The sequence below is a fragment of the Amphiprion ocellaris genome, chromosome 2 (assembly GCF_022539595.1).
Source record: "Amphiprion ocellaris isolate individual 3 ecotype Okinawa chromosome 2, ASM2253959v1, whole genome shotgun sequence".
Lineage (NCBI taxonomy): Eukaryota > Metazoa > Chordata > Actinopteri > Pomacentridae > Amphiprion > Amphiprion ocellaris.
In genome coordinates, this window is record NC_072767.1 from 28,093,428 (window position 1) to 28,108,333 (window position 14,906).

The following is a 14,906-nucleotide window of genomic DNA, read 5'->3' on the forward strand; positions in this document are numbered from 1 at the left end:
AGGCCTCATAACAGTTTCAGATCAACTTTTTTGCAGAGAAAGCGATTTTTTTTCCCAGAGAACGTTACATGACCAGCATAAACAGCAAGCAAAGTCTTTTTTACATACATTCTAAGAAAGACTGAAAAAATGTGAGCTTCTTTTTTCAACAGCATCTTGTGTGAAGGACAACATTCTGCTGCACATGAAATCTCTTGTTCAGGACGAACCTCACCTTGCTCAACTACCCATACCCTTGTTAAACCGTTTGTTTAGTCCATCAAACCTGCTGTTGTGATTTATTTCATCACACCCAGTCAGATGCTGCGCTCAGTCGGCATAATTTAAATTTATAGTGGTGCTTTCACATCATGCAAGTTATTTATTAATGTAGCTGATTTCCATACAAATATTTACCTACAAAAGTTGTATCAGAATATGACAAATATCTGAGTAGATAAGTAATATATATATATATATATATATATATATATATATATATATATATATATATATATATATATGTGTGTGTATAATATAGTAAAATTATTTAATAATTTAACAACATGTAATGGTAAAACTCTACATTGTACTGTATATCAGAGGGTGCTATGTCTACAGTTTCAAAATCTCTCGAGTAACAAGTTGACTATTTCAAAATAGATAGGTAAATAAATGCATAAAATAGATATGCTAAATCTATATTTCTATGCTTTCTAAATATTATACTTGAGCATTTTAATAAATTTTTAATCAAAATAGTTAAGTATGAATTGGATGTTTTGGCAATGGGTTCAACCAAATAAGAAAATAAACTAACTGCAAGGGAATAATCTAAAACGATATGCCATCTTGGCACAGTGCATACAGGCTGTTGTCCCATCTGAAAATATAAAACTTTCTGTGCTAACCTGAAAATAAGCACCAAGTTTAAGAGCAGCAATGAGGTTAAGAACATGCACATGTTCAGTTCCAGTGGTCTTAAGATGGTTTAGTATGAAATTTAAACATGGTGTTGCTCATGATAACTCACTTACTGATGCCAGAACCAAAAACAGAACCTTTGGAAACAGAGCTAATTATAGAAAATGTTGTTCTAACTTTTCTTGTGATAATCCAAGAGTTCTCTCATTATAAAAAGTTGTTAACATAATGAGCGGTTGAAGGTTAAATTGAAGAACAAACAATGATAGAACAAGCTGTTCCAAAACAACACAACATCTTGGATATCACTTTGATTAAGGGAGGTTCTCTGTCTGATGCAGGTACAGAGAGGTGAATCTCTACAAAGCATCCACAAACTAATGACACTACCATGCATACTGCTTAACAACAGCTGTGTTACGCTGGATTTCATCTCCGAAAGAAGACATGAAATTCATTCAGATGCAAAGTCTTGTCTATATCTGGAGCTCAGCAGTGGCAATGCTCCTTCTAACTTGTCCTATGATGAAAAGCTTCTCATAACAAAAGTCGGATGTTGTGCTATTTTTTTCATTTTGTGAGAAGTTTTTTTTGTTAAAAGAAGTTGCTTTGTTGTAATAACAAGGCACTTTATATCATGACAAAAATATGAGAAAATATTTGGCAAATCTGTACTGACAGACCATCTTATACATGTTTATATATATGTTTGTCATTTTGCTACCACTAAGTTTCAGTAAATAATCTACACAACAAATATTAATCCTTGTACTTGTATAGTTAAGTTAATAAGGCAAAGCGTTGCATTAAAATATTCTATAATAACGTTTTTGCTTACATAGAGAGAGCTAATAATATAAACTATTATTAAGTAGCTTAGATTAACTATAATATATTTTCATAAAGAGCTGTATAATAGTAGCCTATGCATATAAATAGTGTGCAAATTCAAGAGGCAACTGGGAGTTCTAGTGGGTTAAACTCTACTTAGGTTCTGGGTGCTCAGGAGACATGTTGATGAAGACCCAAAACCTCGACCATCCCTGTCCCTGAGTGGGGAACGCTGGTGTGCAGAAGGTGTCGCTGTAGATGCTTGATCCAGTCCTCCTGGATGGACAAAGGACCCTGGAAGACGAGGTCACAAAATCTGCAGAAATACAAAATGAGAGACAAGCATTTAAACTTTCTACACCGAATACGTTTCTTCTCATGTAAACACAGTATTCAATACAAGTAGTTAAATCTCGAGCCATAGTACCACTAATTAGTGCCACAGACAGTGTGCTACTTTCACAGTCTGGCTCTGACAAATAGAAAGACAGGTCCTTCAGACTTGGTACAAGGGTTATCTAAGGAAACTGGAGTTTAGGTGACAGCTTAGACAGTGTGAAGGACAGTGTTTAACATCAACCTCTGTGGACACCATCCAAAAGAAAAAAAAAACACCTCTGCTTGTTTTTTGGCACAAAACTGCAAGATTAAACTTTGCTAAAAACTTTAAAAGAAGCCTAATGAACATTTGAAGCACATTCTTTGATCAGATGAGACCAAGATAAATCTGTTCAGCTCATGTGAGTTCCACCCTTTTGGTCTGAGTCTGGCCAGGAACACCACAGTGAATGTATAGTCCTGACAATGAAGCACAGAGGTGTGAGTGTGATAATATGGGGGTGCATGAGTGCAAAAGGTGTTGGGGAGATGACATTTATAGATGCACCATGAATACCTGTGGGAATACCAAAATACTGGCTGACATGATGAATCTTTGTTTGCAGAAGTGTGGCACACCAGAAATATTCTTTCATAACAATGTGAAGCACGCTGCCAAAAATCACACAAGAGTTTCTAAATAAGAACAAAGTGAAAACTATGACCTGGACACGTATTTTTCCTGATTTGAATCCAATAGGACACCTTTCAGGTATTTTAAAGACAAAGGTAGAGCAACACAAGCCCTCCAGCAAAGAGGAGCTGTAAAAAATAGTTTCTGAAGAATGGCAAAACATCTCACCAAAAACGTAGTAACTTCTGTGCAGAGAAGAGCATATAAAGTAATGAAAAAATAAAAGATTTAAATCTCATTAATGGCTTTTGTTGCATTGCGTTCCTACCGTGGGGCCTGTATTTTATATACAATAAATCAAAATTGTTAGTTTTTACATTTGCATCAGAGCAAATACTCTACTGTTCAACTTAGAAGTAACAAAATTACTAAAAGGCGATCAGTGTTGAATCAATGGACATCTATGTGACACTGCATAGCTGTGTACTCACTGTTATATACCATATGTATGAAATCAGTTACTGGGTAAAAAGATGTCTCACTTTAGCCTTCACTCAGACAACCATGGCTTCATGTGAAACCTTTCGTTCTTGTACCTGCAGGTGAGCGTGTATATCTCAGCATTCAAGGAGGGTGAAATCTTCTTTTTCAGTCCAGGCCTTGGTATTGGTTTCTTCTGCTTATAATCATAGCCTAGAAAACAAAACACCACTCAGCTTTATCTGGGGGAGGATATCAAGTTATCACTGTGAGGAAGCATAACTAAATAATCCCATGCACAAACACCTTTTCAAGTCTATTTTGTAAATTAAGATGCAAGTCAGAATGACAGACTGCTTTATATAATGTTAACACGAGCAGAATGCATGACCCTAATTTGCTTGCATAAACCTTACCTGGATTGTCAATAAAGGCTATCCTCTTCCTGTGTGCATATGCTCTAAGATGGCCAGGAAGCTGGGCAGCAGTGGGGAAGGTGTTGTTACACTCAACACAAATCTTCTTTGAATCCCCTGAAAGATACAACATTTAAAAACAACTGTGTAAAATAATAATAAAAATAACAATAATAATAATAATACAGAAAATCAACATCTGTCCATCTATCCATCCATTATCTATACGCTGCATAATCCTCATTAGGGTCATGGGGGTCTGGAGTCTATCCCAGCTGATATAAGGTGAAGGCAGGGGACACCTGGACAGGCAACAGTGTATCACAGGGCTACATATAGAGACAAACAATCACACTCACATTCACACCTATAGACAATTTAAAATCACCAATTAACCTCACCATGTTTTAGGACTGTGGGAGGAAGCCGGAGAACCCGGAGAAAACCAACACATGCACAGGGAGAACATGCAAACTTCATGCAGAAAGATCCTGGGAAGACGGGGGGAAATGGGGATCTTCTAGCCATATATGTGTGTGTGTGTGTGTGTGTGTGTGTGTGTGTATTATTTAACCATGTCCCATTGAGATTACATGATCTCTTTTTCCAGAGAGCCCTGGCCAAGACAGCAGCAGCACCAAGTTACAGTTACATACAGAAAACATTACAAACACATACATCTTAAAACATATAAAACATATAGCAAGAATTTGCAAAAGAAACCTAACTGGCTGTGAAGGAAAGCAGTTACAGACTCCAATGAATTCTGCCTCCATACCCTTCACCACATTTTTAAAATCCCTAATCGCAATCAGCTCATGAACTACAGAAAAACAACAGAAAAAAAACAAGCATTGGCTCAATATTTCTGCATAAATTTGATTGATAAATGAGAAATATCTCATATGATTAACAATAAAAATGTTAGATCAATCTATCTCATTATATAATTATATATTATTATTACTATTGATTAGTCAACTGCTTCTACACATAAATTACATTAAACATTGAAAAGCTAAAAAATAAGTGTCCGAATATAAGAATTGAAAATGCATTACATTTAGGGAATAATGAGAACTTTTCATGTGATTCTTTTAAAGTAATTCTGAATATATTAAATATATATTTATATCAAATATATTTAAATTTTCAATTTAGTTTTTAAAGGAATATATGATTGGAAATGAGTTTTTCTGGGGTCATCAGATCTTCTCCTGACATCTCCAGTTTTAAGGAGAAGCTTTGCTGAACAGTGTTTGAGTTCATGCAGTAATTTTATTATCCAGACTGTTACTCCCAGTGTGTGCTGAAGTCTTCTGTCACCTGGTTTCATTCTAAGTATGTGATTTGCACTCTCCTGCTTGCAAAGTGTTACTGGTAAAGTTTAACACAATCTTGTGTCTTCAGGGGGGCTATTTTCACATACAACACACCACCTCACAAGAGTCACGGGGATTCATAAACTGCACACACATCAAAAAAAATCACAGATCTGCGTATTCTGTGATAGAAAACTGACAATAATGCTGCTGAGTGCTGCTGCCTGTTAACAAATATTGACAACTGGGATGGTTAAGTAGTTCTCCTAAATGATCTTTGCAAATTTAAAGAACCAGATTTAACTTTTCAAAGAACAATAAGCCAGTGATACAAAAGTGTCTAAGAAATACAATTAATCCATTATTTCTTTAATTAAATGACTAATCTGTGACTCATCTGGAGCTGGAGATGATATATGAAAACTACAACTCAGTGATGCAAATGTGTTTTCACTGTCACCCTGATAGTGAACAACAAATTGGCATCAAGTCAGTCTTCAGGACAGGACACACAGCAGGAAGACATAAGCAGCTGCCACTGTAACACAATGGTAAAGAAACTTAGTTTAAAATAGAACTCAACAAAGAGCAATCTGATTTGAAATCTTTAACAACATCCTTCTTGGTACCTGACTAGAAGCTTGATTTGGACAGACATTAAACAAAATTGTGCAAACATGGATGATGGGCTTCCAACTCAACATCAAGAGGATCTCATGACTTTTTAATACGAACTTCAAAAGCACTTTGGCGACATTCTATCTACAGAACGTGTTTTTCCCTGCAAATGAAATGATTGTGAACTATTGTCACATAGTTTAAACTGGTTTCTGCCTGCAGTAAACACGTTATCTGTGTTGAGGGGCTGTAAATGTGTGATAAAATATTGATTAAAATCAGGGGACCCAGCAACAATCTTTGTTCAGTGAATTGTAGATTATTGCAATTGAACAATGCTGAAAAAAAATATAAAACGCAAATTTTTGCATTTTCAACCTTTGTCGGTGCCAAACAGGGCTTCAAGTAAGGATAGTTATTTTCATTGTTAATTAATATGTTGATTATTTTCTTGACTAACTGGTTTGGTCTAGAAAATTATCAGTGCTTCCTCAAATGTCTTGTTTGTTCACAATAGGATATTCAGAGTTGACTGTCATAAAGGAGAAAAAGAACCAAAAAATACTGACATTTAAGAAGCTGCTGAGAATTTAGACGGTGTTTTTTCTACTTTTTCAGAATGACCGGAGTAAAGACTTTCATTTTTCTAGTATGCCATCATGTAATGCTTTGCTTCAGGTAAACATCCCCAATTATGCAGCTTTTTAGAATAAGGACAATGAGAAAAATAGGATTAAAGACGCAGAGGAGCAGTATTTTATAATTGCATACAGTACACCTGGCGCAATAAACTAGTGTTATTCCAATGCCAAGAGACTCCTGCTGCTACTGCTATATTGATAATTAACTGAAAAATAAATAGTGGTGCGGTCTGTAAGATGACGCCTCCATTGATCTGACTTTATTTAGATGTCTCCCACAGATGTTCAATTGGATTATGATCTGGAGGAGGATTCAACCCTTGGGCTCTTAGTCGTGTTCCAGAGCAATTTTTGTGGTATGGCTGAGTTCACTGTTCTGCTGTCGGGAAGGGCTGTTGCCATAGGGAAATGTACTTGGAACAATGTTTAGTTGAATGGTGTCGAAGTAGCTTCAACTTGATCCACTGTTTCAAAACTAAATATTGTATTGCAACAAGATGATTTATGATATTCGGTTTGCTTGTCTGTATTTTAATGTTGCAGATGATTGGTTTAAGTTACTGTAAACAGTACGATTAACTGGTTAAAATGTTCAAAACCACCCAAATAACCTCAAAAAAATACTGTTCAAAAATGAAACTGCATTCAAACCCAGAGCTTAAGACATACCATGAGTCCAGTTTGACTCCACACTGGTCATCTGTGTCTCCTCCATGTAATCTTTGGTCATATCACAAATCGTCTTGGTTGCATAGATGTCCTGGTTGTTTCTCACTGCCAGCTCCATACTTTCCTGTTTTGCTCTGAGCAGTTGGACTAAAGCGCTTGAGGAGGCCTTAGAGTCTCTTTGTGCTTCTATCTGTAGCTCCTCCCTATCTGAGAAGGTATTTGGCTCCTGCTTTGGTACAAAGCTGTTCAATACAGGATATGGACTCCTTGTTCCACACTGGACTTTTACTGGGATGGCTGTCAGGAAAAAGTCATTGCTGCTGATGAACTTCTGAGACGCTGAAGATCGTGAGGGGAGCCGGCTCTTGTTGAGGACCTGGAGGATGTTCCGATGTTCCTTTTTGTCCTTTAGCAGTTCCTTTAGGATGCACAGCGGGGACTTACTGCTGCTCGTAACACTTCCACCTATTCGTTTCAGGTGTCCCCTCACATGGTTGGAGAGGCCAGTCTTCGTATCAAACCAGCCCCAGCACAGGGGACAAGTGTGCTCTCCCCGGGTGTCTGGCTTAACAGCTGGAACATAAAATAAGATTTGCTGCATTTACTGAAATAATAATAAAAAACAACAACAAGCTAGTGTTTATGGCAGTGTATACAATTATTTGGGTTGTTTTGTATTTCACACAATTTTACTATTATTGGTATAACATTTTATAGCTGTAGATTCAAATATTATGAATTGATTAAGAAGGTACAGCAATCAAAAAATAGAAATTATGAAACAAAATCTGACTTGCTGCAGTCTAGATCTAAAATGTGATACAAGAGATTTATTCAGTGATCATTCCAAATCAAAGTATCCTGTTTACTATGTCTTTCTGAATATTTATATGAATATTTGAATATTTTTACAGGTGAATATTTCATGTTCACCTGTATTTCCATTCACATGACACATATGCAGTTTCATACAAGTGACTGGTAAAAACTGTATTTAGATCAGATTTTCCCAACATTTTTGTCAAGCTGTTACATAATTGGTCGAAGAAGATTGCCTTTTATTTTTCCTTTTTTTACAGTCACATCTACATTTTGCTCAGTTCAATCTATTCCTGAAACATGCTGTCCATGCCCTCCCTTCAGGAAGAAGACTGTCTATGAATGACAGTACAGAGCAAAACAGTTGACCAGATGGCTGCTGACACAGACGTGAATGACTGTGTGAAACTAGGACTTCCTCTTGCTTCAGTTTCTCTGAGCAGTCATTTTATATGGAGATATCACAGAATTCACAGTACAGCCACTGCTTTTAGCCCATGTGTATGGTGAGTTTGCCAGACAATGTTGCAGTTGTAAAAATCCTTGTTTTAGTGGTGCAGAGCAACAGCTTGGAAATGACTTTGAAGCAACTGCTACTGTTAATAGGCTGCGTTTCAGTCACTATTTCATACTTGTTTCGTTGTCTGACAACAGAAACAGAAAAACATATAAATGAAAATAGCTTTACTGGGAATTACGCTTTCACTTTAGAGAGAATCAAACAGATGTAAACATCACCAGAGTTTAGGTTGCACTAAAGAGGAACAAAAACATAGTCGCCAACCCAGTCGTTGTTTATTGGTTTCACATCGATCTCAAAGTTCCTACCATTTCTGAACGTCTTTCAACATTACATTTTCCACAGAGCTCTGACCCGTGGGTATACGGTCAAAGCTAATGGTAATGTTAGCCTCATTAGCTACACAACATGCTAACACTAAGAATTTCCTGTTGTTGTGGTGGCATTGCCATCAGATATTCACTGTATCTTTGGTTCCTCAGATGTTGGTAGTGCAAAAAAACTCTTGTGTTCACTCTTGCAACCAACAACAGAACATTTGGCGTGCTTTTCTTGATGCTGACACATTTTAGAGTTAGCAAGAGCAGCTCGAGAAAGTAAAATAAGCTGGCAGACTGTGAGGCAACTGCTCATTCGGAATAGTTCACATTGGAAACAACAGGCAGTGAGAGGTTAGGATTACACAAAGTTGGAGCTCGATGACTGTTGATTCTTCAGTTTCTATGTAGAAACTGGGTAATATACTGACAGACGTGAAGCTGAGACACCAAGTAGTTGAGGGGGCCTAAAAGTTTTGCAGTATTTAGAGTCTTTGTGTTCTCACAGCATTATTGTATGCATTAAAGATTTTAAGATATAAAACAAAATGACCATAGATTTTAAACATATGGGACCTTTAAATGCTGATTGTCCCTCCACTTACATCATTTTGGCATGGTGAGAAATGTTAAATTTTACCTTAGCTCTACTGCTAAGCTCTAACAGAAAAAAGGCTGTTTGGAAAACAGCATCTGCAAACAGTCCATTCAGACCTGCCTTGTTGCGATGATCTGCTAGTACTTCAATTATTAAGATAAGATAGATAAGATAAGAGGTATTATTACAATACCTGTAGTAACACTCTCACCTTTTCTCATTTTCCTTATGCCAGTAGATATCCTTCTGTGGACTCGCGGCTGACAGTCCCTCAGCGCCACTTGCTCTGGCGAAACCATGTGCCGAGCGTTATAGCTCAGGCCGACTCGGTGAAGGTGTCCTCGCACATGATTGGACAGACCCACTCCAGACTCAAACATGGCAGGGCAGTAAGGACAGGTCTTGTGTTCTACCCCTGGTGTGGGGAAAATATCACAGCTGTCACCTGGAGATGCAGCAGGCGACTGTGGAGGATCATCACACACTGTTGTTTCAATGTACTCCTCTTTGATTATGAGCTGCTCTATGTCGCTGCAGTCTTCAGCTCCATCATCCTCATCCTCTAGTGTGTGTTGGCTTTGGTGTTTGGCTGAAAAGCTCTGCTTCCTTCTGAAGTACCTCCGAGCATACGGGTTCGTTTCATTCTTCCTGCTTTCCAAGAAGCTGCCTGTAGCTTCGCTGGTGTCATCACTGAAGGTATCGCTGCCCTCACAGCCTTTATCTAACTCCCTACCCGCACACTGTTTCTTAAGCCTCTGGCTAAGCCTAGGCAATATATTACCATTCATATTTTCTGTGGTGTTATGCAAAGGTGTTGACATTTTTTGCTTTGATGGAGAATTTTGGTTTGCTTGCACTTGTAAACTCCCGCTTCCTGGGTTCTTCTTGTTTCCCTGACAGAACATCTGGTCTAATTTAAGCTTCCTGGCTAAAAAATCAGCAGCTGCAGGACAGTTTTCCTGCTTTGTGTTGCCAAAAACCTTGCTGTCATTGTTTTCAGCATCCTCTTCTGCACAGGTGAGATCACTTGCCACATCTAATTTTTCTACTGGCTGCAGGAGTAATTTTCCATGTTTATCGATCCTCCACAAAGATGGTAAGAGTGTGGTGTTGGTGTGGCCGGCACTGTGAGTGAACTGAGTGGTTTTGTCATTGGATTGAATGTAAATGTCCTCTTTTTTACTGGAACTGCAGGTGAAGCAAGCTTTTTCTTCAAACAGATTTGGCTTAAACCTTGTAAGTTTGGACTGGTCAGCAGAGTCTTTAGAATCACCACATTGCAGCAGCTCCTGCTTTGGCTCAGAATGCCTCTCCAATCGTACTTTGTCTCCGGTAGTGAAAAAACCCATTTTGCACTGCACCTGAACGTGGTCCTCTCCCTCTGCATCATTAGTATGAGTCATTTTTCTATACTGGGGCTGGTGTTCGTTGAGGTGTGCGACATGTAAGTGCGCTTCAAGTGCCTGCTGTGTCAGTGTGATGTAGTTACACTCCTCACAGACGTAGTAGTGCGTCAGATTATCGTGCGTTTTGGCGTGCTGGACAAATATTTTTGGGCAGTTACAACCAAATATGCACTGAGGGCACTGCACTGCGGTGGTCCTGTCTTGTAATTCTGTGCTTTTGAGACCTTTGATTTCCTCCATAAGTTTTTCCAGCTTGTCTTGGTGAATAATGATGTGCCTCATGAGGGAGTTGCTATCACAGAACAAACGCCCACACTCCCTGCATATAAAGGGCTGTGAAACATTCTCACTGTTCACCTGATTATGCTCGCCTAAATGATACATCATATGTCTATGGAAATGTCTTTTTTCCTTGAAATTAACATTGCATATTGTGCATGAAAAGAAAAGTGGATCGTGTTCAAGTTGCTCTGCCTTCAACTGTTCCACTTTTGGACTAACACTGTTTTCATCTTCAGGGTCATTTTCCTCATTACAGCCTTCCTGTGCTGTGCTATGGTGCTCGGAGTCTAAAGCTATGTTCCTAGAAAGGTCTTTGAATGGCATAACTGAATATTTAATATCAGATTGTGTATCCAAAGATTCATCTTTATTTCCAGTGTCAACATTTTCAACATCATTACCACTGCAGAAACGTCTGTGGCTGTTGTTAACCTTTTCCAGACAGCCTGACATGCTTTTTGTGTGCGTATTGTGCTTCCTGTCTCTTCGGTGCATCACTGTGGTCTCCAGCCTTCTGTCATTGTGCAAAAAACACTCTCTTGCCGAATCCCATCTGATTACTTCAGTATTATCATAATCATCCGACGAGCTTCCTGACCATTCCACGTCCCGTGGAGATCTTGTTTTTATTGTCTGTTTTGTCAAAGATTGGCTAATGTGCATTTGCTCTGCACCGTCACCTGACAGTGTGGAATAGGCCAGTTTAGACTCATTCTCCTCCGAGTGAGACAGTGGTGTGTTGACACCTGGCTGTGTGGCCAGTGTTTTTACGATGGGCCCTGCTGTGTTCTTCCAAGCGTCTGATTGAAGCTCACTAGGTGGTGGTAACACCTCGGGGCTCGTGTCCTTCTCCGCTTGCCACACGGCATCCAGGACACTGTTGGATAAAACAGTGCCTTTGTTCAGGACACAGTGTACCTCTGAGGTGGGGTGTGAACCAGGTCCATTAACAAGTGCTCCTGAAGGCAATGAATTGCCTGCATGGGGAACAGCAGGGACACTGCTGTATACAAATGGATTCGGCTGGGTTCCATTTAAAGGGTTTTCGTGTTCATCTGAGGACAGACCTGCAGCATTGTTCTTCAGGGAGAATGTGTGACTCTGTAATGGCTCCTGAGTACGACCTCGGCTGTCAGACACAGATTCCACGTCTTTGTCCTCTAGTGCATTTGGCTTCAGAACAGACATAGTAGAAATACTTTCTGAAATATAAAACAACAACACAAAATTAGCAAGAACAATTCCAGCATTCCAAAAGAAACAGGCTACGTCTTACAAGCATAAAATGCCCTTTCTTTCAAGAACGAATTACATCCATATTGCAGATGTAAATTACAAAATAAGACACTGATGCACAACAGGTATAATAAAATATTGTTGTTTCTTTCCATACACTGACTATGTGGACTGTTCAAAAAATTGTTTTCAAGCTATTCCCACCGCTCCGTAAAATGAGACTGGTATTATTCTGTGCCGCATTATGATTTTCCAACACCCTCTTTCGCCACCTCTATTCACAACAAACCCTGCTGTTAGCCTTGAATACCCTGGTGAGGATGCTTAATTATGTGAGCGTACCTCTGGGATACAACCTTCCTGCTTCTCCGCCTAAAGTTCTCAGTCGTCTGCTAAAATTGACCAATTTCCATGGGAACAAAGTACACCTCCAATGAGATCCTACTGCGTCTTATCACTCTGTGATGGTGCCAACACAGATCACAGCATGAGACCGCTGTTACCTGAATCCTGACAAATTGGCAGACACACAATCTTGTCTAAAACACAGACGTACACAAAGAAAATATACACTTTCGCACATTCACATGCAAATTCATAGAAGAGTTGTTGAATTGAGGACACAATCATTCTTTATTATTTCATAATAATTTGTACAAACTAATGAAATAAATACTTACAGGGTTATTGAACAGGATTTTATTTCAAAATGTGCATGTTAGATTTTATATCAGATTACACTATGCTGTCCACAACTGATTTCGTGTAATATGTATGCTCAATGGATTTGACATCCAGGGCTGGTCGCTCTCTACAGGAAGCTGCATTGCTAACGAAGTGGTAAATTCAGCGTTAATGAGTGGCTTCACTGTTACCACCTCTGAGGTAAAACCTTCCGAGCTCCATATTCTCCCCATCTGTTGTGGTGTTAGAGGTTCGAAAGGGGAACAGACGCTCTACATTTAAAGCGAATTTCACTGTTAGCCCCAAACGGCAGGGTGGCAAAACCATCAAAATATCTCGGTTAAAAGTGTGCAAGCCTCATTAGCAGCCAACTCACACAACTCGCTTCTATATATGTGTGTGTGTGTGTGTGTGTTTGTGTGTGTGTGTGTGTGTTTATATATGTTTATATCTGTACATATATATATGTACAGGGCTCAGCAGAGAGGTGGGTTTTAAAATTGTATTTGCTTCTATTTACTTCATTTAGTCAATGTTAAAAGGCTGACTTTGCCTTGCCTAAAGATATTTACAGGGATTACGAGCCTTAATACAGTTAAGCTGTATGCACAGATCAATCTGCTATGTGCTTTTACTAACCCTGTCTGCTATTTTCCCTGATACACTCGCCTCATTTTTCAGTTTGGTAAATGAGATTTATGAAGAGCATCATGACAACTGTGTTCAGTTAGACAACAGAAAACAAACTGTCATGTTTTGTGAAGGCCTTTGATTTACTAACATTCTTCTCACTAATGTTTGTGTTAATTCTTTCAGCACCAGCAGTTTCTATAAAAGCTCTTAATGATTTTTTTCCAAAAACCAAAAATATGCTCAGCTCAACTCATGGAATTAATACGATCTTCTGCAGCGTGCTCTGATAGTCGGTAGGCTGGGAAGCAAGCCATGTACTCACATCAGTGTAGCTTTGAGTCTGGCTCACAACCACAGCACACGTCATGCCCTATTCTCTTTCATCTTCCTGTCATTCTCTGCCGTGAACAATCTAATTTCATGAAAATGCCATAACATTTGGCTGTAAAGATTTTATTTTCACTTCACTACACAAGGTGAGCAGTAGTTTAACATATGTTCTTTAAGGCAATTTCCCGATGAGAGCAGCTACAAACTGAGTCATCAACATGCCTCTAATACAGTGACACTGAGCAAAGATCAGATATTGAAGTAAGACCTTATTTTCTCGACATTTCAAAAACTATCCATGTGTCAAAGCTGAAACCTGTAGCAGTGTATGTTATCTTCACTTTCTAGTCATTTCTGATGTGATGGGAAACCCTCACGAACAAGAAAAAAGTGAAGTGTGAAAATCTCAGACTATAACAGCAGAGGGACTTGGAGGAGGCCATGAATAGAGAAACCTGGGCTCATATCATCTCTAAAAATGGGTAATACATTAGAGAGCAAAAGTAAGTTACATAAGATTGTTCACAGAGTTTATTTTACACCAGTAGAACCAAACAAATGGGTCTAGCTGATGACAGTAGGTGTTGGAAGTGTAGGAGAGCACTTCTTGTCCACGCTTTGTGGAACTGCGCTGTGCTTTGAAAAACAACTTAAAATCTCAGAAAGAGGAATTGGGGATCTTTATGTCCATCTTTACCTTGCATAAGAAGCAAACAAATTTAATCTGGTTGGTAAGTTTTTTGTGTTGGCCTTGAATACATAACTGCTTTGTCAACATTCATGTGCACCATCCTCCAGGGTCAGAATGCAGAGTTCTACTGTAACGTCCTGAGTTATCTGAGGGAGAACATTTCAGCACAAACAACCTGAACTGTGACGCAATGACAAGTTAGTGCTCCAATGTGGTGATTATGAATTGTTTGTGTGACTTAAACACCACAACCGTTGCCCCCAACCCACCCTACTCATCAAATATTACGCATAGCCTCATAACTTTTTGATTAACCCTCGTAAATGCACATTATAGATCAAGGTTGTATGTCAGTCAAAACTTGACCTGCATCATTTACATATAATATGCCATAACTTCATCATTTTATCCTGTTTCATGTTTGTGTGAATTTTTACCACAGTTACTGTATGAAGTCTTGATTTAGAGCTAAAATATATTTTGTAAGATTGCGTTGACCTTTGGCCACCAAATTCTTATCAGTTCATTGTTGAGTCTAAATGAAGAATAGCACCAAAT

General features: G+C 38.7%; 1 protein-coding gene across 2 annotated transcripts in view; it reads right to left on the reverse strand.

Annotated features, from left to right (window-relative positions):
• Positions 1-503: 503 nt before the first annotated feature.
• The window catches only part of znf644b (zinc finger protein 644b), a 35,488-nt gene continuing 21,085 nt past the window's right edge, over positions 504-14,906 (reverse strand). For both annotated transcript variants that reach the window (XM_023280005.3, XM_023280008.3), the window contains 5 exons: positions 9,298-11,976; positions 6,833-7,405; positions 3,583-3,699; positions 3,283-3,379; positions 504-2,050 (listed from right to left, as the gene is read on the reverse strand). In XM_023280005.3, the coding sequence (XP_023135773.2) occupies positions 1,906-2,050; positions 3,283-3,379; positions 3,583-3,699; positions 6,833-7,405; positions 9,298-11,962 (3,597 nt within the window). In that variant the 5' untranslated portion in view covers positions 11,963-11,976 and the 3' untranslated portion in view covers positions 504-1,905. The remainder of the gene's footprint in view (positions 2,051-3,282; positions 3,380-3,582; positions 3,700-6,832; positions 7,406-9,297; positions 11,977-14,906) is intronic.